Consider the following 21,560-nt stretch of genomic DNA (forward strand, 5'->3'; position numbering starts at 1 on the left):
TCATACATACTTTAAATCATTATTAAAAATCAACCGTAGATGGAAAGTCATTTCAAAAGTAGTTCCCATTGGACTTTGAAATTTTAAGTATTGCATGTCTTATCATGATTCAATAAAATTAATTGCAATGGCCATTGTATATCTTTAAGACACATTGGTAATGTGCTCTCATTCAAATATGTTGATGGCTTATTATTGTTTTGCATACATAATAGCAAGCCAGTAAGTACTTTGTGTAATAAAGTAGCATTGTTGCTTCATAAATTGCAAGAGCGCATGTATGACTATCTATCATGCACATGCATATTATCTTGTGACTCATGTATACTAAGTAGTGTACCTCGATATGCCTAAGTGTGATGAGATGCATATGTTTCAATGGTTCATTATAGTTTTTGATTGGATAATAGCAATTCGAAAAATACCTTACATAAGGTAGTACTTATTTTCATTGATAATTTGCCAGGCACATGTATATGCAATCTATTTCCCAGCTCAGCCATACTAAGTAATGTACCACTAGGTATGTATTAATCCACTACCAAATTTCATGTACATTTGAGACATACTTGAACACTCTTTAAATGTTCTACGAAAACGACACCCCTTTTAATGTCCTTAAATGCCTCGATAAAAGAACAACTTTTATATCTTGTTTTTGTATAGTTATTACCAACTTTTTGTGAAGGAGTAGATGCATTATACTATATCCATGTAATGAATTGGCTTTATATTAACTATGGCAATGTACTCATACCTATTGGGCTTCTAAACTCTCCCTTGAAGATAATGTTGTGAAAGAGAACAAAATATACAATGGTGTATGCACAAATGTATCATTGTTTACCTTGGACTTTCAAATACGCGCACAAATTGAAGAAAATATAACATTGTCCTATATTTCATCACGTGTATGTAGGCGCAAACAATAGATAACGATTACTGTGGTAATGCTTTCAAACGGTGTAAAAAAAACAATAATGGAAAAGTGAGTCATCTTATTGCAAAGGGGGGTTGGCAACCTACATAACAAATCTTGAAAACATGCATGAGAGAGAGAGAAAGACCCACACACACATGAACAATGATAGAGAAGGGAAGATAGGTAAAGACGATCTCAAATTTTGACTTCGAGAACCAATAGAAACTATATACCCTCCTACAGACACGTTTACGTAAACATGATACCTTTTGCATGGAAATGATTTATTCAATAGAATATTGGCATCCCTCTTGTTGACGTATTGACTTGCCCTAAAAAGTCCCTTTTGAAAATCTAGCTCCCCGGAAAAATATAACATAGATTTTGATACTTTACAAAAAGGTTACATCTATCTTGTTTGAGACGATAATGGTTGAGAATCCGATATGGACCATATAATTGGAAAGAAGATGATATGCTTAAAATATACCTACCCCCACCATCACTTTAAGTGTAACACACATTCTACAGTATACATATATTACTCTTCCATCAACTTGCGATCCACATATTTGTCATTCCATTACTTTCATTTCATCAATAAGGTTGAAACCCCTTAATAATTTTTAATTGCTCTTGATTTGTATCCACTCTACAAATTAAGGGCATCCCCATTGAATATTAAATATATTGGCATTTATTACGTGGAGCAACTTCGAACACGAGTGTGCCTACTATTGAGAAGGGAGGAATAACAAATAATAAATTACATATTCTCTGAGTAGATGGCATTCTCATCCATTCAAATAGAAAGATGGTGTTTATGTTTACGATTCAACACACGAAGTTATCAAAGTCTTCAATGTCATCGAGCCACCATGACAAAAAAAATGCCCAAGAATACTACAAATGTCATGAAAATAATAGCATCCAATGTCCACTATGTCCAAGATTCTCGATATCATGATAAAGGGTTTTCAACAAGAAGCCTAACACCACTAAACCAAATACTAGGCATTTCAGGGTCTTTCATGGTAGAGAAATTATGTTTGCACCAATAATAAAGCAACGAATGAAATTTAAATGAAACAACATAAAGGATGTATGATGGACCCAATCAATGATAAGGTAGAAATTTAGATGTATATGGGAATCATAACTTTTTGAGTTGACAAAGACGCAACACTAAGTGAATGAAATTTACCATAAGGTCTTGATATAACTTATCAATCCAGTTTTTCTTTTCTAAAAAGAACACAACACAAATCTCTACTTTTACTGCAATATTACACTTTATGGAGTTCTTGTTCAAATTGTTGGATGTCCTACTTCTGGAGAATGTCTCATACTTGCTTCTACAAAATTTAGACATTTGTTTCCAAATTTTCCACTCCTATTTTTATTCTTGTGGAACCTAAATTTTCTACTTTTGTAAAATTTATTCTTTTCGTGGAACCTGTCACTCTCATATTTGCGATGTGAGTGTGAACTTATGAATGAACCCAACAAAAACGCAACAACCACCATCGACCATTGTAGTTGTTGAGTAGCTCATTCAAATACTCAACAAATTACATGCATAGCAAACATGTTGTATGCCTTTTCATTTACACTCCTTGTGTATTTATGTGTTCACAAGTAATATTGATAATCTAATCACATCACTTATAGACAAAGACATGCATGTTGCAGTATTTCGTGTTAAAGTTATTGGTGGATGCAAATTTGATATTTTTCTTAAATAACCTTTCAAATTTGGACTAGTGTACTCGTTAGAAAGATAATGAAAATTTTCATGTCAGGTTAATGATATGAGTTGTGCTTGCCTCTCATTAACATGTTGAAGAAGGAGATAAGAATCATTGTATTATTTGGTCACTTATTGAGGTACTATAATTTCTTGTTTGATTTTATGTTTCTCGGTTTGAAATCAATCACTATAATGTATATTTATGTTCATTGTCAAGTTGTTTCTTCATACCATTGAGCATTTGGAAAGCATCTCATGTGTAGCCATTCGAGGAGTGAGTTTTGATAGCATGGATAGAAATGTTTATTTTTTATGCTATCAACTACACATAAACATATCACTCACAATATTAACTCAAGACTACCTAACATGAGATCAATGATTTGACGTGCTCATTTGGGGTGCCATTATCTTGAGAGTGGTTTATCTAGGTATATGGGCAAAAATAAGGAAATTTCGATCAACTCTAACCTTGCAAGTTTTAGATTAACCTTAGGTTTGGTGCAAAATATGTTAGGGTAGGGTTAAAGGTTAACAAGCATTGGAGCCATAGCTCATTGAGAAAGTATGCCTCACTTGGCAAGGTTTCGTTTATCAAAAAGGTATCTTGCATTGGGTATCAATGTGGTACAAAAGCAAGTACATAATCTATCTATCAACATGTTTTCCAACTATCTATCCATCTTTTATTAGTTCTAAACTTCTATGTTTATGCATGTTTCCTATACATATCTATTTATCAACATGCTTATACATCTATCGACCCAATTGTGTGTGTGTGTGTGTGTGTGTGTGTGTGTCCAACAACTCACTTGATCATCGATGCTTTTGGTTCCAAGCTAGGTCATAGAACTCCCTTGATTAGGTCATCAAACATGTTTGCAATGCAATGTGCAACATTTTAACTTAACCAATAATGGATGGTTGCACATTTTACACATATGCATAAATAAGATGGGGCCCTCTCTATGTTAAGAGTGGTGATAATAGGTTGGTACATTGGTTTATTGAATGTATAGCTAAAGAACTTATATTAGCCATTGCTTTGTATACTATCTCAAGCTACAACGATTATTTGCCAAATAGTTCGGAACCACATTTCGCTAGGATTTGGCTATTCATTGAGATTGTGATTAGGTGGTTCATTGCACATGACTCTCCCAAACCACTGCGGGATTGGGATATTGAGATGTGGAGTGGCTCTCTTATTTTTGAAGATTCAAACTATTCTTGAGTATGGAGTATTAGAATGATTCACTAAGGTTGCCATGCCATGATGTGTGACACGTTAATGAGAAGCTCAAGCTCATGCACTCAATTTCCTTTTGCTAATGTGCCACTTTGGTATCCAATATCTTCATTTGTAATCCATTACATCCTACAAAGTTGGAGTCTCCTCCATTGCTCCCTTGTTCACATGCCATGGACCTTTCTTTAAGAGATCGAGCAACATATTCTTTGGAGAACATTTCTTAAACACTTGCAAAGGTCACTAACTAAGGGAGGATACACATTAATTGGGGTAGATGGGATGTTGGTTTCACGTCTTTTCTATTTGTAGCAATTTACCAATTGTTCCTTGATGTTAGTTTTATTGGTGATTACATTGATATTTCTAGGGGAGTGGTTCAATCAACTACTCAAAACTAGTAATTGTGATTCAAAGGGCCCCACATGTGGATGTCGAGGTTTCTTTAACGAGATAAACTCTAATGGTGGATCATTTTTGTGTTTATGGTGTGGATGCTTTTCATGAATCATACTGATAAATTTCCATATTATAATTATGTCACAGTACCATGATATTTATGGTCGACCTATATTGGAGTTATGGGCTCATTTAAAAATTAAAGTGTGGTATATCCAAGGGTGAGACTCTAGGAGTTAATTAAGACTTCGGATTTGGGAGGGTGCTTACTTAGTTATCGTGTGCGTGTTTGTGGCAAGTGGTGGTGGTCTTCAACCCTCCAATACCCAAATGTTGGGGTTCATTCAATTCTCATACTCTATGTAGTTAGAACTTAGGGGGGACAAACATTCGAGCTGGGCAACACTATGTCACTCCCATGTAATTATGATAATGATCCCACATTAGAACCATTCACACATTTTCGAACCTTTCTTGGTCAATTGTTTATTTTTTTGAACGCTAGATTGTACATGCAGGGTTACAATGAGGAACTTGAGCGTCCTATGGCAAGGCACAATCCCCACGTGAATAGGATGTGATGATCGCATGTCGAAGCCACATGCGCACTATCTATGGCTATGTTCACATTGTCTGGACAATCACATATTGTGCTTTATGCCAAAGAGCTATTGGGTATTGCGGAGGCGATTTGGGGTGTGCGCTATTTGCATCGAGCTTAATGACGATAATCGTTGAAGGCCACCCTGTGACCACAGGCTTTTCGAGAGATACTTCCAACATCACTATAGGGGCATTGTTCATTCATGAGTATTTTCTTTGAGCTCCTGGCTAGTGTTGGCGATTACGGAGACAAGACACAACCGCTCGATGATTCCACGGACCACGCCAAGATTTTGTTGTTGGAACTTGGTTGGTTGTCCATAAGAAATCTCGTGGAGCCCAACTTCCAAGAGCTCTCTCTCTAGCTCTCTCTCTCTCTCTCTCATGACAACACTTAAGATGCAATCTCTTGTTTGGTCTTATAGGCCATTTTAGCCTCTTAAAAGACGTTAATATATCTTTCTACACTTAAGATGTAATCTCTTGTTTAGTCTTATAGGCCATTTTAGCCTCTTAAAAGACGTTAATATATCTTTCTACACTTAAGATGTAATCTCTTGTTTAGTCTTATAGGTCATTTTAGCCTCTTAAAAGACGTTAATATATCTTTCTTTCTCGCTCGCAAGGACACACTCTCGCAAGCTGCGATGAAAGCCCAAGAAATTCCGGTGAAGCATTTCTGTAGGGCTCTCATAAAGACATGCTCTGTTTTGTTTTAGGGTTCTAAAAAAAGAAACAATTGGGACCCTCTCTGTCTTTCCTGAGCTGCACTTTTAGGGTTTCTTGTTTTTGTTTTTGTTTGTGTGCTCGCTCTCTGCGTCTTTCCCGGTGTTTTTTTATTTTTATTTTACAAAGGCAATGCGAGTGATTTGTGTGTGTGCGCGCGAGAAAGTTCCCATTCTTCTCTGTGTTTTTTTTCTCTTTTTGTTAAGGGAGATGAAGATGATTATATGAAGAAACCAGCAATTTCGTTACAATATGAACAGAGGTCTCCAGCCTGCCTTGGTATGTGCGTCTGCAAATATTTATATATATATATAAATATATATATAATATGCGATTCATCTATCTCTCTCTCTCTCTGTATTTTTTATCATATTGAAGCTCACCATTAGATCTCTGTCCTGGTAAATTTCTATGAATTTTCTTTTATGTGTGACATTTTCAGATATGTTTTACTGGCTTATTTATTTGTTCATCTTTTACGAGATTTGTTCGAAAATCTTTTCTACTTCTTTTGCACAGTTTGTAGAGTTCCATGTACCAAAGTTCTAGGTTTTAGTATTCAATGCAGATATCTGTTGATAAAATTTTAGAGTTTTCATTTGATGAATAGTTTTCTGATACGTCTGTAGTTTATTTCTCTCTTCTGTATCGATACTTTGGCCGATCAATTGATAGGGTTTACTTGTTTGCCCGTTTATATGTGAGAGTAAGAACAAATTCGGTTTTTTAATTTTCAGAGATGCTTTTGTTCATTAATCTGTAAATTGTTTCTCACAAGAAGGTTTTTTTATCAGTAAATTTTTCGATATATATTTTGAACAGAGATGATTTGGATGATAAGGTTGTAGTGTTTCTGCAGACATATATTGTTTTTTGGAAATTTCCTTGGGTTCTTGTTTTTGTGTAGGTCTTTCGTGTTGTTAGAGTTCTAGGCTTTCTTTTTGTACTTACATTTTTGTTGAGGATATGTAGATTTCTGTCTCTCGTCACAGAGGAGTTTATATGCTGATAAATACCTCTTGTTTCTTTTTGTAAAATGTGTAGAGATATTTGTGTTGATACTTCTCTAACTTTACTGTAAAACAGCAGAGATCTATGTAGATAGTTTTTGCATTCTAGAAAGATCTATAAGGCGATTCCTTTCTAGTTTGTTTTGCCAAAAATTGCAGAGATCTATTCTGTCCAGGTTTCTAGGTTATTTTTCATTTTCCAAATATAGTGCATATTGAATATTTATTTTTTCTCTGCAGAGAAGTGCTTGGATAAAATTTCTTGGTTTATTTTCCTTTAGTGGCAAATTGCTTGGAATAATTTCCAAGCATTTATCGTTATTAGTATGAATTTCTTGGGGTCATTTTTTTCTTCATCTTCTCCACAGGTTGATACAACTGCAGCATGTTACTGCACAGTGGAAACCCTGACAGTAGTCGGAGCACGAAGCTCAAGGCACTGTAGTACGCAACCTGATATAAAAGATGGTAGAATTAGGGTTCGGGTAAACAATCCGAACAAGAAGAAACCATCCTCGGAAACCAAAAGAAGCATTACCAAACAATTACTCCCGCCTGAGCTCATCCCAGGTCTACCCAATGATTTGGCTGTTTCATGTCTCGTTCGGGTCCCGCGGATGTACCACCGGAAGCTCCGACTTGTGTCCCGGAAATGGTACCGACTCCTCACAAGCAACTACTTCTTCTCCCAGAGGATCCAGTTTGGGATGGCTGAGGAGTGGATCTATGTAATAAAGCGAGACAGGGATCGGCGCCGTCTCTCGTGGCACACCTTCGATCCAAGACACCAGATGTGGCACCCTCTCCCGCCCATCCCGCCAGAGTACTCGGAGGCACTTGGGTTTGGGTGTGCAGTACTCAGTGGTTATCTCTTATTCTTATTCGGTGGCAAGGATAGATTAAAAGGCTCCATGAAAAGAGTGGTGTATTATAGCCCTCGCACAAATCGGTGGCACCATGCGCCCGAGATGCTGAGAAGAAGGCACTTCTTTGGTTCATGTGTGATGAACAACTGTCTTTATGTAGCTGGCGGTGAGTGTGAAGGCGTTCCTCGGTCGTTAAGGTCAGCTGAAATGTTCGACCCAAGCAAGAACAAGTGGTCCTTCATTGCTGATATGAGCACTGCTATGGTTCCTTTTATTGGGGTGGTATACAAGGGGAGGTGGTTCTTAAAGGGGCTAGGTACACACAGACAAGTGATGAGTGAGGCCTATACTCCTGCGACAGATGCATGGGTTCCTGTTTCAGACGGAATGGTATCTGGATGGCGCAACCCATGCGTGCCTTTCAATGGCCACCTTTATGCGCTCGATTGTCCCGATGGATGCAAGCTAAGAGTCTATGACCATATTACTGATTCGTGGAAAAGTTGCATGGATAGCAGGCTTCACCTTGGTGACTCCCAGGCACTGGAAGCTGCAGCTCTTCTTCCAGTGGGCGGGAAACTATGTGTTGTGAGGAACAATTTGAGTATGGTGCTTGTGGATGTTGCAAATTCTGGTGGTGGCAAAGAGTGGGAGACTATTGCTGGGAAAGGGCATTTTAAGAGTGTTGTCAGTACTCTTTGGTCAAACATTTCTGGAAGGAACAAGAATAAGAGCAACATAGTGCATTGTCAAGTCCTTCAAGCATAAATCTTTTTTTGTTTCTTGGAGTTGAGAGTCAATTGGAGACTTCCATAGGTCCAAAGATAGTTTGCTTGGGCTTCCAGGACTTAGTTGACCACTTCTGGAGTTGGTTGCACGATTCTGGAGGTAGTTAACTAGCTTCCAGACTTGGCCTCAAGGACTTTGTCTCTCAGCTGTTGGTCCTCTTCAAATCAAAAACTTGTATCCACAGCCCCACATTTTGTTCTATCTGCTCCCAAAGAGTCGCACATGCGTACATGTATAGTGGGTGAGTATTGACATTATGGCTTGTCAAGGATTGGATTCCTCACTCTACACATGTGAAACTAAAGGCTTAAGAAATGAGTTTTAGCTCGGCCTTTTGCCCATGTATGGACTTGTAGAGATTGTATTGTGTTATATATACATATATATTTGTACAAGTACCTTGCAATACCCTCCATATATGTCCTGAAGAGAATAGCTTGTTCTTAATAGCATTATATATTTGACATTTTGCTCATTTGTATGTCTATCTCAAATAAAGATTTGTTATAATTCAAAACCTTTGGAAGGTTTCTTGACATGTTTCAACGTGGAGATAGCCACATCTCAGCATCTGTTAATGTTTAGAGATTTATATAAGCCTTATTTAAGCTGCAAGTGTTGAGTGCAATTCATGTATTTTCATTTAGTGCCAGGGTTATATATACAGATTGTGCAAGTTAAAAACTACAAGTAGAAGTTTCTTTTGAGAAGTATGATTTGAACACACACACATATAATGTGTGTAAGCATATACACATGGTAATTATCTTATGTATATATGACAGTAGCTCTAGTGTATTGTGTAATTATTTTGAAAAGATATTCTGGGTATGGGCTTCATATTTATTGCCATGCATTTCTACTCTCTACCTTTCAAACTCAATAACGTTGGTTATTTGAAAGGACACTATCGTCATGGTGAAAAATACTGCAAACAATGGATGTCATGGTGAAAAGTACTGCATACAATAGATGTAGAATGGCAATGGTGACAAATGTGTAGACATACTTGCAAAAGTATAATCCAGTAGTAGATTAATTGTGATGATAAAGGCACAGCAAAATATGTTGCAAATTTATCGAGTTTTGTAGTGATGATGGCAGATCAGAATGTATTGCATTTTGCATCAGTAATTGCAAATTTATGGAGTTATAACACATCCATTCTGGTTCCCAAATATTGTCCATTTGTTATCTATGATGGACCTTACTAAACAATTATAATTCTAAACATTAAGAAGTTTATTCTGGGGACTATATCTTTGTGAAGAAACAATGTACATCCAAATATTTCAACTTTGTGTTTGCTCAAAAGGCATGATGAATAGCATTTCCTTTTGATAGAATGCTTTAATGTAGGAAAAATGTATATGGGTAAAAGTTAAAACTAATGGTGTGATTGTCTGCATGCTTTCAACTATATGGCATTCTAAAAGAAAATCATTTAACCAGATATGATGCTGAGAATGGAGAACCATGCATGATTTTTGAAACATAACTCTGCATTTTGATTTTCTGCAATCACCCAAATGAAGAAGAATGAAAACCATTCCAATACAAGACAGTATAGAAGTAGTTTAATATGAAATCTGATAATTTCACTTTGTGTTAAGCCTCTCTGAGACATCGAGGTCATCATTAGTGCCTTTGCGACCGAAGGCGATTTCATCCAGACTTTGTCCAGATCGCCGATACCGTCCACCGGAGCGGAGGAAGGATGGACACGGGCGGTAGGCCTTGATGGGCCACCATCCAAACCCTGGGATCGAACCAATGCCGCCCATTATCCTTCCTTCTCCATTGCATCCTCTCTCCATTTCTGGATTCCCACATGCTTCACATCCCCGACTCTTACCATCTACCATAGCTGCCTCTGCCTCTGCCTCTCCTTCCTGTTTCACATTTGCTGTCCATGTGGTTGCCGACCCATCCAAGTTTGCCGAATCCGATTTCACACCAGTTGTCTGTGTCTCGGAACCGGATCCGGCCGACTTCACCGCAGTTGTCCTGGTCTCCGAATCCAATTCCGCCCTCCTTAACTCCGCCTTCTCCAGAAACCTTAACCCTAATCTTGCTTCTCCTGCAGCTGCTCTGTTTCTCCTTCTCCTCATCCCATCTTTTGCAAGCACGAACCCTAAGGATTGCTTCTTAACTCCGCCTGCGAATGCAGGAATGGAAATATCAGCTTCTTTCCATGTTAGTCTCTGAGAGAGCCCCCAATCGCCAGTGATGATGATGAGGTGCCCGATACTCATCGTCCACTAAAACCTCTCTGTCTCTCTCTCTATCAGACACTCTGTCTCTCTGTCTCTCTCTGTCTCTCTCTGTCTCGCTTGTAACCAGCTCCTCTTATCCTGAAGCCAGCCATCCCAAGGGGATTTGATCTCTGGTGGATGATTCATGTTTGAATGTTTAGATCTTTCACTCCAATGCACATGTAAAGATGGATGGCACAACATTTGGTTCATTTTTGTCTATGACTAAAACCGCTTCCAATCCCTTAAGAGATTTGCTCGTTTTATATCAGCGCCAATCGTCGGACAATTATAAATTAAGTTGTTGTGCGAATCCGATCCACGAGATCATCCATCCATGTGTATCAATCATACGATAGTCTCCCCCGGGAACCCGTCCGTTCATCGTTGACTTTGGAAAAAGAACGCTTTTCAGTTGATAGTTGAGGTGCAATATGTGAGAATTGGAGTCTCTTGGAACCCACGAGAGCTTTATTGGCGAATTGTTGTTGTTGACTATCTCTGATTGTTCCATGTGGACTTCCTTCTCTAAATAAAGTTGAGAAATTTGTGGATGAATACTAAACCAATCTATAGAACATTTGCGTTCTCTATGGCATATAAGTTGAAGGCCCAAATTACCCCCTATGCTAAGAGTCTCTTACAGACCAATCAATTAATGCGTGGGATTGATTGAGATGGGAATGTTGGTGGAGTAATCATTCGGCCTTCTGATTTTAAGTTTAGAGGGCACGCAGTAGTGGTTGGCCGGAGACTCTAAGAAAAAGCTTGGCATGCTTTCCGAACAGAAGTTCTAAGAGGTACAAATAGGGAGATAGATAGATCAGTGTGTGTGCTGCGGACTACTATGAAGTGAATGAAGCAGGACATCTGATAAAATGCGAACGATACAGAGAAGATTAGCATGGCCCCTGTGCAAGTTTAGCCCCCCAAGCATATATATGTAAATATGGAAAATGACGAGCATAGTTTTCATAAAGCTTGTGAGTGGCTTGAATTTGGTGGTACCTTCTTCTCCTTCTGCCACTGTTTTGCTTGTATTGAGAGAGACATACATATATATATCATTATATGTATACATATACATAGCAAGCAAGCAAGCATGTAAGCAAAACCAGTCAGGAAGCAAAGTAGTAGATGTGCGCGCACAAACCCTAGCAACAGCAGGAGCTCTGTGTACGAAGAAAGACAACAGAACCAAGAATCATGAGCTCCGTTGGAGAGAGGCGACTGAGACCTCTGTGGGATGCCATAGACTCAAGACACTACAAGTCTGCTCTCAAACTTGCATCTTCTCTCCTTGCGAAACATCCTGATTCAGTCTATTTGCTGGTAATATTCTTCTTCTTTCTATCTCTCTCTCTCTCTCTCTCTGTCATTGTTTTTCTTTCTTTTTTCCCTTGAGAAATTTTCGTTCTTTGCTGTTTCTTTCAATGTCAGGTTTTGTCATGATTTTATGGCCAAATTATAAGGATAAAAAAGGTTATAATTAGTTTCGTATCGTAAATAATTGAGAAATTTGAATATAGAGTACGAATATTTGTATAAATTGCATGCAAATAGCTAAGTTTTCAGGGCTGAGAGGCTCTAAGTAGGTTTTTCACATCAATTACATCGAGAAATTTGATTGCAAGTTGCTCTGACTCTTCAAAAATTGGATATGAAGCGGTTCAGTTAGTATAGACATGCTGTCATATCTATTGTCATATTTGCAAACTAAATTTAATCAAGACAATTATTATACTCGAAGTAGTGCATTTCAGTATAGATATTGGTCTGTCAATGGCTCATTAGAGCTATGCTTAAGGATATAACAGAATTCAAGTAGGTGTATGTCCTCTCTATTCAGGATTTTGTATACAAACACTCTAGTGAAGATAATTGGAATACATGTTTTGATCCTTCAATGGATGTGAAGAGTTTTGATATTGGAATGCATGTTTTGATGCTATTGCTCTATGTAGATCCACATTCTGTAGAGAACTAACGTTACGTATCAAAGAGACTAAAGAAGGTGTATGGAAGGACATGCCAAATACGGATGCTTCCTGATGATCTTAGTGATTTCAAGCATTGCATTGAAGTATAAGTATTTATTTTGAAGGTCAAAGAGCCAATGATAAGAGTGTCAAAGACTTAAGTTGTTTGATAGCATGCGTATTAACTTCAAAGGATTCAAAAAACTGCATTTCAGTACAGATATTGATCTGAAACTGTTTCTGTTAGACTTCTTTTTAAGGTAACATGTACCTGAGCACTTGTTTTGAGCAAGAGTGGAAACGACATATATCTCTTTTCTTGTCCCATTCAATTTGTCGAAACAAACACATATCCTGCAAAATAATACACTGTGAACTCCATCTACAAATAGATCTGAAACAATACTCTCCAGAATCAATACCGTCGAACATTTCGAATACTAAAGTAAATCCTGCAAACTCTACAGTATGAATAGGTGTGAAATAGAACAATTTCGTTGGATATATAATTCATTATTTTGAATACAAACACATATCAAGCAAATTATACTGGCTGTTCTGGTGCTTCAAAGGTTGGAAAATAGTGTCCCAATAAGCTTACATGCGACTGAGCACTTGAATTCCATAGATAATCTTCTTTAAATGATAATTAACGAGCTTGAGGTATATTACGGGTATAATAACGTTCTCATCATGCAATGGATACCCGATGATAGATAGGGTACATAGGTTGTTTATTGCATTTCCCTAACTATGATACAGTAGGTTGATAATCGTGAAATATGTGGATATTTAGCCTTTATTGCTTTGAACATATTAGGTATTGAAAGCTTTGGTGTTGGAGAGGATGGAAAAGCAAGAGGAAGCTCTTACTTTGTGTGAACAAGCAAAAGCATCGGAGCCAACAGATGATCTCACATTAAGCACATTACAGATTGTGTTTCAACGATTAGGCCGTCGTGAGTGTAAAATTTAAAAACCAATTGGATAAGTGCTACAAAGTACATGCGATTTGTTTCCAAAAAACATCAACCAGTCTTACATGTATTGATTGCTTTTTGTAGCTGAACAAGCCACGGCCTGCTACGAGAAAGCGTGTAGTAAGACCCCCAATAACATAGACTTGATGATGGGTCTCTTTAACTGTTATGTGCGAGATTATTCTTTTTTAAAGCAGCAGCAGGTATGTAGATTATCTCTTAATGCCTAAAATTATGTCTGCAATTGACATTTGGACTCCTCATAAACAGCCTATATATCACCTTTTATCTAGATAGCAATGAAGATGTACAAGCTCTTTCAAGAGGAACGTTTTTTGTTGTGGGCTATCTGCAGCATCCAGTTGCAGGTTACATGAATAGAAACTGATTGAACGTTTCATAGATAAAATCTGTAAGGGAATGGTCCATGCTAATCTTATGAGCGCCATATCAAAATTGCAATTGAAATGGTTTCAGGTTTATTGTGGAAATGGAGATAAAACATTGTTGTCATTGGGGGAGGCTTTATTGAAAAAAAGACTAGATACCCATGGATTTGAAGAACTTGAAGGTTTTCAGCTTCTTGACCTCTCCTTAAAAATGTATATTAGGAAAATTGGAAAACGTTCTTGCTTCTCACATAATTTATTATTCTCTTTTCTTTACAACTATTTGAAAATGGCTAAAGAGTTTTGTGTGGACAGCATTGCTAGTCTATTCCACGCTATTGGAATACGAGGGGAAATATGTGTCTGCTATAGACATCCTTTCAAACAAATCTGGTGAACTTTTCAGCATTGTAAATGACAAACTGAAGTTGAAGGTGAGTACCTGTCAAGGGGAATCCAATTTTGTCAGCTAACACCATGGCAGTGTTCATCAACGAGGAAGGTTACTAAATTTTTCTGGTGTGCAATTTGTCCACAAGCTGCTAGGGTAAGCTGCTGCTTTTATCACACCAATACAATCTTGCTGCAAATGTTTTCCAAGAGCTGTTGGAGATGAGGTATAATGTTTGTTCTCTTTTTCCAAATATAATGTTGTGTGACATGTGTGAGCTATCAGCAGAAAAGATGAATTAAAAAAGTGGTCGGTATGTATTATTATAGACTTCCTTACACGTAGGACACAGCATTTTGCTAGTTTTGATTCTTGGTATACACCTTGCTGGTATATAGTTAAAGAAGATGAATTGAAAAAGTGGTTGATGTGTTCTGTTATCGGCTTGCTTACACATAGGGCACAAGATTTTGATGCTGTCCATGTCTTTTTTCTCAGAAAGGCTTATTCTGTGCACACTGGGTTATGTTCATTTTCTAGTTTTCTCTATGGATACAGTTGTTCACATCCATTGACATCTATTTTCTTGATGGAAACAGCTCAGATGATTGGGTTGCATTTATGCTATATCTAGATGCCACATTGGAAGCCCCAGATTACGATTTGTCTCAATCAGATCCTGCGAATACAGAAATATTTGAAGCAGTTACAAGATTGCCATATGAAGAGGTATAATTTAAGTTTTAGGATCACATTTAGAAGATGCTTTCTAAAGTTGCATCCATGTTAAACACAGGCAGAGTCAAGACTTGAAGATGCAAGTGTCTTCCTTCAAAGGCTGCAAAATAAAGATAATCATGAGCTAAGAAGAGGACCCTTTATTGGGAATATAGAGATTGAGAGAAGGCGTTTCCTTCTCCAATTTGGTCAGGGAAACAGTAAGACCACTTGTAGCAGCATATGTACTGCTATAGTGGGGTATTATGAAAGGTATAAAGCTCTTTGTCTCTTATCATACAAATTTTCTGTTTCTGAAAGCTTGACCTTATGCCCATGTATAAACAGATTCGGCCACATGGTCAGCTTTACGTCTGACATTAAACTCTATTTAGAGTTTGTTCAAAGACATGGTTCTGTTGACCTTGTTGAGAATCTATACAAGGCTTACAGTAAAGCTGAAAGCGAGAATTCTTTACATCTGCTGAGAAAGAAGCTGAGCTTGTTTCAGGTAGAGATGCAGCTTGGCTCAATGGCAGGAACTTCAAATGGAGGTTTGTAAGAAAATCACTAATTTGATTCATGCATATATCTCTTTAATATTCTATCCCGTACTCTACATATTCATAATTTCGGACACTCTTCAAACTTTTGGATTTTTATGGGTATTAAAGTATCAATGGTTTGTACACACATAGAAACAGGATGATTGAAAGTTTTTATTCACTCTTGGTTTTCTATATTATCTGATTTGAATACATACTCACTTCCTTTGCAGATTTACTAGCAAAAGCTATTGACAATGCAAATCTTTATGTGACTGGCTTGAAGCTTTCGAAAGATTTAGATCCACAAGAATGTATGCATGGGGAAGAATTTATAACAATCATTGTTTACGTTTTGATTCAGGTATTATTTATTGTCATTTCTCTGACATTCTTAATTATTATAAATATCATAAAGTGTATGCGGGTTATAATTTCTTCTCTCTTTTATTCATAGTTATTTCTGCGCACCAAAGATCCTGGATATGTGGTTGAGTCAATCTTGATTTTAGAATTTGGACTTGCAATGAGAAAGTAAGTGTTTCCTTAATTCGGGGCAATCATTGAGCACTCAAATTATGTGCTTCTCTTTATGTACACACAGTCGTATATGGTCTTTTTCAGCAATCTTAAATTTTGTATTCATTCATTTGTGTACATATATGTATGCATGTATATGTATATGCAGGAATTGTTCATGTATCTGCATTCATAATTTTTTATTCGAAGAGTACAATTTTATAGATATGTGAATAATTTTTGAGTAATTTGCAGATATTTACAGGATGTATACTAAATATCATAATGATCTTGAATCTTTGGCAAACAAGTATACATTTATGACAAGTATACTAAATATCATATCTTTGGCACTGTAAACTTGTGTGTGATTTGCATGAATTGTATGTGGCAATGTATAGGAATTATGCTTGTATTTGCATTTATAAATTATTATTCATGGAGTAGCTTTTTATATCTGTGAAACGTTTCTGAGTAAGCCACAGATATTTATTGGATGTATACTAAATATCATATCTGAAAAATAAGTATAATATGCATGATCTATGCCCTGGAAACTTGTGTGTGGCTTGCAAATATAATACATGGCGATGTATTTATAGATGCATTTGTACACCTTGTCTATATATTCTAAAATCATTTGGGGATATTGTACTTTTCTAGGTTTTCTTCCCAGTGTAAGATAATGCTTACAAGCTTATATTCAACATTATTTTGCTCTTCTACAGCTTTTGCATGGTAAAGTATCATGTATCGACCTAAGAGCTCTTTGTCCTGGCCAATGTAACACACTTATGGTCAACTAACTTTAATGTGTGTATCCTTCTTCGCAGGTACAAGACACTGGATATTAAGAATATTCTGATCGAGACTATGTCACATCATATGCTAACTTCTTTAGTCAAAAGTACACAATGGTCACAGTTGGATTTGATGTTGAAAGATATTGTGAAGTTTCATGAGGATTATGTCAAAGAAGCAGCTGACCTTGTAATATTGGCATATAGACACTGTAACTATTCCAAAGTATGAACACCATTAATGATTCACCAAGGCTCTTATCATTATCTTTGATTTCTATCTAAATGAAGAAATTGCTAGTTGCAAATGTATGTTCTAATTATATTACCTAAGCTACAAGAATTCATATTTCTAACTATGCTTCCAGGTATTGGAGTTTGTTCAATTCAAAGACAGACTCCGGCACTCCCATAACCTTTTACTTGCAAAGGTTGAGGATGCTGTTTTACAGCTCAAACTGAAAGCACACAGTCCAGATGAAATAATGGTGAAGCCTTCTAACTATTTTATGATTTACAAATGTAAATCCCCTCATAACCCATTTTGTGAGAAAAGTTAACAGTGTTTAATATCTTTGATCAGGTAGTTTTTGAGAAGCTGCGTTATGGGGTTGAAGCTTTAAACTTTGGGATGGATGAGAAGTTGGCCACCTTATCATTCAATGAAGCTCTTGATACACGACCATGGTGGTCGCCTACACCTCACGAATGTAGTTTGATAGGTATGAGGGTATGAAACATCATGAATCTTTTGCCAAATAATCTTATGTTATCAGCCTTTGCTTAAGTTTTGAAGTTCACATATATGAGCCACCTCTTGTTTAGATTTTCAAGGATTTAGTTCAAATCTGTCAGGCAAATATGTTATTATCTTTCGAAGGTTCGTAATTATAATCATTGTTGCAAATTCTAATGAGCAACAAGCAAAAATTTGATTGGTTTTTCCCTTAATGGGAACACATTGCCTTTGAAAAAATCGTTTAAAAACAGCCATTTTAATCTTGTTATATCATCTATATATTCATTAAGAGCTCAAATTGTTTTTCATTGTGTGCAATGCTCTAAATCATGTTAGCATGGAAATTGCTTTAATCTACATGAACTTTGTGAATCCCATGTAATAGTCTTTTGGACAGCTTAGTGGTGTTCCAGCCTTGTCTTTTAAGCTGCAGGTTGAGGGTCAGCTCCTGTTCTTTATCTCAGTTGCTGTAATCCACCAGGGAAAAATGTTTTACATGAACAAATAGTAAATAGGCAACATTTATATCTGTGTTTAACTAATAGCTCAACTCTTTTGCTAAATAGTCAATGTAATTTGTGCCATTGATATGAAGCCTTAAAGGCAACTGGCAGTATTAAACGCCTGATTACAACATATAAACTGTATAAGTAGTCTCAACTCTTTCTCTATGCTTGGCATCAACAGGCACTGCGAATGGAGAGTCAGCATCACATAAGACAGAAACCAAGGTATTGTATCTACTACAAATAGTTTCAACGTTTGCATCCAAACAAGGTTTTATTCAAAAGAAAACTTAGTCAGTGAATTTTGTTGTGTTGCAGACTCATGAAAAGTGGCGCAATGAGCTGCGCAAACGATCTTTGCTGCCTCGATTGATATATTTATCCATGGGTGCAGTTCGGTTCAGGGAATCGGGGAGGGAAAATGGTGATGCGGTGGGTTGTTTGAATGAGTTGAAAGATCTTGTGGCAAAGTATGGGACACTGCTTGGCATTTCATGGGAGAAACTACCAGACATCTCTGCAGATATTTCATCATTGAGATCCCACACTACGGTAGTAATCTCTCTCTTTCTCTCTCTCTCTCTCTCTCTCTCTCTCTTCAAAATATGAAAAGACAATAGAGAAGAGATGTCACTCAGGCACTATTTGCTAGTCACAACTTAAGTAAACCAGTAGGGGATATGCTAAATGGGATAGATAAACCACAACAGTGTATATATTCTCTGTAAAGTTATAGGGGTGAACATAGCCAACACCGTGACCATAACCACAGAAACCTCAGTTGCATCCTATATGCAAATGCATTTTCTACATGTGGAACAAAGGTGTGATGGCACCAAAATAACCTAACAATACCTGCACATCCAAAATCCATACAAAATCCATATTGATCACCTTCAGAACATTTGATTCACATGTAAGTTTACTCATCAATTCCAAACCTGTTCAGTATCACGAAGTAAGTAAATTAAATTAACATTCACATTTTCTTTGACAGGAACTTAATTTGGACGCCACAGAGGTGTTCTCACTTTTCTTGTTCTGGGTTGCCTATGAGATTGCGTCACAGTGTTCAACCAAACCCTTGCTTTGCTTGAATGAATTTGCAAAATATCTTTTCTCTGAGCTTACAAACTTTGCACGAGCATCTAATCTCGAAGATGATGAGCAGTTTTCCGAAGTAGATATAGTGGCATCATGGTCATCATTTCCTTCCCTCATTTCAGTTGTAACAGAGGGTTTTTCATGGTATGTTCTCTGTCTACACTCTTGGATTAGAGGGTTGCAGCCCACTAGCAAAGCCGGAAAGAAGAAGAAAAAAGGCTCAGCGGCTCAAGTGATAGGAGATGCCTCAGCTGATTCTAATCTCCTCACAGTTCTCCATAGATGTACTGAAGAGTTCTGTATTGAATTAGAGAAATTAATGTCATGGACCAGATTACTATCTGGAGCTTTGAACGTGAAGAATGAGAGTGTTTATGTAGATTTACTTGCAAATGGAAAGGAAATGAGTATTGTTGATAACAATTTTGTGAAGCCTGGTTTGGTCCTCTATGCCTTGGTGGTCTCAGGTTCTTCTTCATCAGTGAATGAGATGGGCGAGAGGATTATATCAATATTTCAGAATTGGCAGCCTGAAGTCACGTGTAGAACAATAGTGGAAGGTCAGTGTGATGCTTTGCATGATCTGATTAGCATATTATCATCAAGGATTAACACATTACGGTGTGTTATGCGGTAGATCTCCTTTTGTAATTCTGGAAATGTCTAAAATGTGAGGAACAAATCTGTTTTCCACATCTGTTGTAATAATTTTTGGGGCAGTTCTTTAATAGCTCACTGAGGAACAACTAAAGCAAACATCTCTTCGATTTCAGATATCGTGATCTGATGTTGTGAGTATTTTTTCCCTAAGATTTTGACTTAGTTTTCTAGCATTAGACCACTTTTTCTAAGTTCTATTTTTTTCATTGAATGTAATTGCAATCAAGCTCCTTTGTTCTAACTCTTGGAGGATTCCTTTCACATAACTTTTTGAGGATACCGCTTGACTCTTGACTTCCTTTTACAGTATAGTTTGCACAAGGTATCATGGTATTCTTTGAGCCTAAGTTGTTTAAAAGTCCAATGACTTCACGTTGTAGATGGCAGCTATTAGTTTATGATTCACCAGAGGTGATGAGCAAAAATCTTTCAGGTCTTTTTGTGCTTTTAATTTTGTGAAACATGTTTTAGTTTGAAAGCGCGATAGCGTGATTGTCATGTGAAATCAGTGTCCTTGGATGTGTGTTCCCAGCTTTGATATCATGCAATCATTGGATTTGATATCAGATAGGTTTATATATCAACATGAGCTATAAAGTTAGCTTGAAATGATGGTATTTGAAAGATTATGTAAAAGAAATTATCTAATGAGATTGTTACTATAGAATAAAGCTTACATAATTCATGGAGAAACATTGTCACACTAGTAGCAGTATCCTGAATATTCATCATGTTAGTAGTGGTAGCGTATTTTTAGTTAGAGTTGATTATAAGTGAATTGTGTGTGATTTTGAAAAAGCTTTTAAAGATTGTTTTGCAGAAATTTCATTGAAGCTTTTGCTCAAGGAAATTCATAGATTTATGCATGTACGATGCTTATGCTTACTATTTATGTATTTAATAGCTAACCTCAATATTTAACGGATGTTTGAAGGGGAAACAGAAATATCAATACTAAATTACTATTTCTACAACCTACATTACAGCTGAATATAAAAGTAGATATTTTAAGAGTGGTTTTTCTCTTTCTGCTTTTTATAGTAATATTTTTGGATAAATTGCACTGTGCACTTGTCTGTGTCCAGTTTGATTCCATCTAGTGTGAATGTCCCTCAACAATTGGTGGCTTCTTCAAAAGTTCCTCCCTCAACTCTTGGTGCAATTCAAGTGTTCTCCTCTCTAGTGAAGAGGGTGCTTTGCATTCGTCAAATTCATTGACAAACATTATGTGTGACTAGTTGGTGATTGTAAATGGAAGCTCCACATGTATCATGCCTATCCATGTGCTATTTTCATCAGTTATAAAGTTGGCCACATAAAGGTGTATGCTTGGACTCATGGCCATGGAAGATTTAGAGTTAAGTCTTGAGGATGTTAAATTTGCTTTGTTATCTACTTGGTTGTTAGGTACATTTTATCCACTAAGTGCAAATTGTGCATAATAAACCCTAAGACATAAAATAATTGCCTAGATTCTCCGTTCATGACCCAACATAATAAGAAGGGATCATTGCAATAGTAAGCAATAGGTCAAGATGGCCATATGTTCCTTATGTGCCCAGTTCCAATCATCAACAACCCTATAGATGTAGGTATCTATGAGTGAACCCATTACTTCAGTTTAGATAGCTCTACATTTTTCAAAATTACCAATATGCCAGT

At 36.9% G+C, this 21,560-nt stretch overlaps 3 protein-coding genes and 1 non-coding gene across 5 annotated transcripts; 3 read left to right on the forward strand and 1 right to left on the reverse strand.

Moving 5' to 3' along the window:
• Nucleotides 1-5,843: 5,843 nt before the first annotated feature.
• LOC147849046 (F-box/kelch-repeat protein At1g55270-like) lies at nt 5,844-8,789 on the forward strand. The gene is made up of 2 exons (XM_087337843.1): nt 5,844-5,928; nt 7,028-8,789. Exons 1-2 carry the CDS (start codon nt 5,902-5,904, stop codon nt 8,291-8,293), a joined length of 1,293 nt encoding a protein of 430 aa, XP_087193969.1. The 5' UTR covers nt 5,844-5,901; the 3' UTR covers nt 8,294-8,789.
• A 992-nt stretch (nt 8,790-9,781) lies between these two features.
• LOC147849047 (uncharacterized) lies at nt 9,782-10,627 on the reverse strand. The gene has a single exon (XM_087337844.1). It carries the CDS (start codon nt 10,567-10,569, stop codon nt 9,913-9,915), a length of 657 nt encoding a protein of 218 aa, XP_087193970.1. The 5' UTR covers nt 10,570-10,627; the 3' UTR covers nt 9,782-9,912.
• Nucleotides 10,628-11,421: 794 nt separating this feature from the next.
• On the forward strand, nt 11,422-11,520 carry LOC147849048 (U6 spliceosomal RNA). The gene has a single exon (XR_015531851.1). It is a non-coding gene; the product is annotated as a U6 spliceosomal RNA (small nuclear RNA).
• A 148-nt stretch (nt 11,521-11,668) lies between these two features.
• Nucleotides 11,669-20,068, forward strand: LOC147849049 (N-terminal acetyltransferase B complex auxiliary subunit NAA25-like). Of its 2 annotated transcripts, XM_087337845.1 has the most exons (19): nt 11,669-11,901; nt 13,369-13,507; nt 13,613-13,731; nt 13,822-13,896; nt 14,006-14,099; nt 14,233-14,351; nt 14,464-14,534; nt 14,908-15,037; nt 15,105-15,298; nt 15,374-15,579; nt 15,804-15,934; nt 16,028-16,104; nt 16,753-16,827; nt 16,923-17,115; nt 17,258-17,377; nt 17,473-17,611; nt 18,316-18,359; nt 18,453-18,686; nt 19,132-20,068. In XM_087337845.1, the coding sequence occupies exons 1-19, from the start codon at nt 11,776-11,778 to the stop codon at nt 19,873-19,875; spliced, it is 3,030 nt and encodes a 1,009-aa protein (XP_087193971.1). In that variant the 5' UTR covers nt 11,669-11,775; the 3' UTR covers nt 19,876-20,068. The 2 variants fall into 2 exon arrangements, with proteins under 2 accessions (XP_087193971.1, XP_087193972.1); XM_087337846.1 differs by lacking the exons at nt 11,669-11,901; nt 13,369-13,507 and having other exon boundaries at nt 13,826-13,896.
• Nucleotides 20,069-21,560: the final 1,492 nt, after the last annotated feature.

The sequence above is a fragment of the Azolla caroliniana genome, unplaced genomic scaffold (assembly GCF_043228905.1).
Source record: "Azolla caroliniana isolate FFs.n. ecotype wild unplaced genomic scaffold, voAzoCaro1.0.p SCAF_140, whole genome shotgun sequence".
In the NCBI taxonomy this organism is placed as follows: domain Eukaryota; kingdom Viridiplantae; phylum Streptophyta; class Polypodiopsida; order Salviniales; family Salviniaceae; genus Azolla; species Azolla caroliniana.

What these genes read in the sequence shown, in the direction of transcription:
- LOC147849049 (XM_087337845.1), top strand. Translation starts at nt 11,776, where the DNA reads ATGAGCTCCGTTGGAGAGAGGCGACTGAGACCTCTGTGGGATGCCATA. An exon ending in TGGATTTGAAGAACTTGAAG is followed by an intron (nt 14,100 to 14,232) that starts GTTTTCAGCTTC and finishes TTGTGTGGACAG; the next exon opens with CATTGCTAGTCTATTCCACG. An exon ending in TCTTCTACAGCTTTTGCATG is followed by an intron (nt 16,828 to 16,922) that starts GTAAAGTATCAT and finishes CCTTCTTCGCAG; the next exon opens with GTACAAGACACTGGATATTA.
- LOC147849047 (XM_087337844.1), bottom strand. Translation starts at nt 10,569, where the DNA reads ATGAGTATCGGGCACCTCATCATCATCACTGGCGATTGGGGGCTCTCT.
- LOC147849046 (XM_087337843.1), top strand. Translation starts at nt 5,902, where the DNA reads ATGAACAGAGGTCTCCAGCCTGCCTTG. An exon ending in GAGGTCTCCAGCCTGCCTTG is followed by an intron (nt 5,929 to 7,027) that starts GTATGTGCGTCT and finishes TCTTCTCCACAG; the next exon opens with GTTGATACAACTGCAGCATG.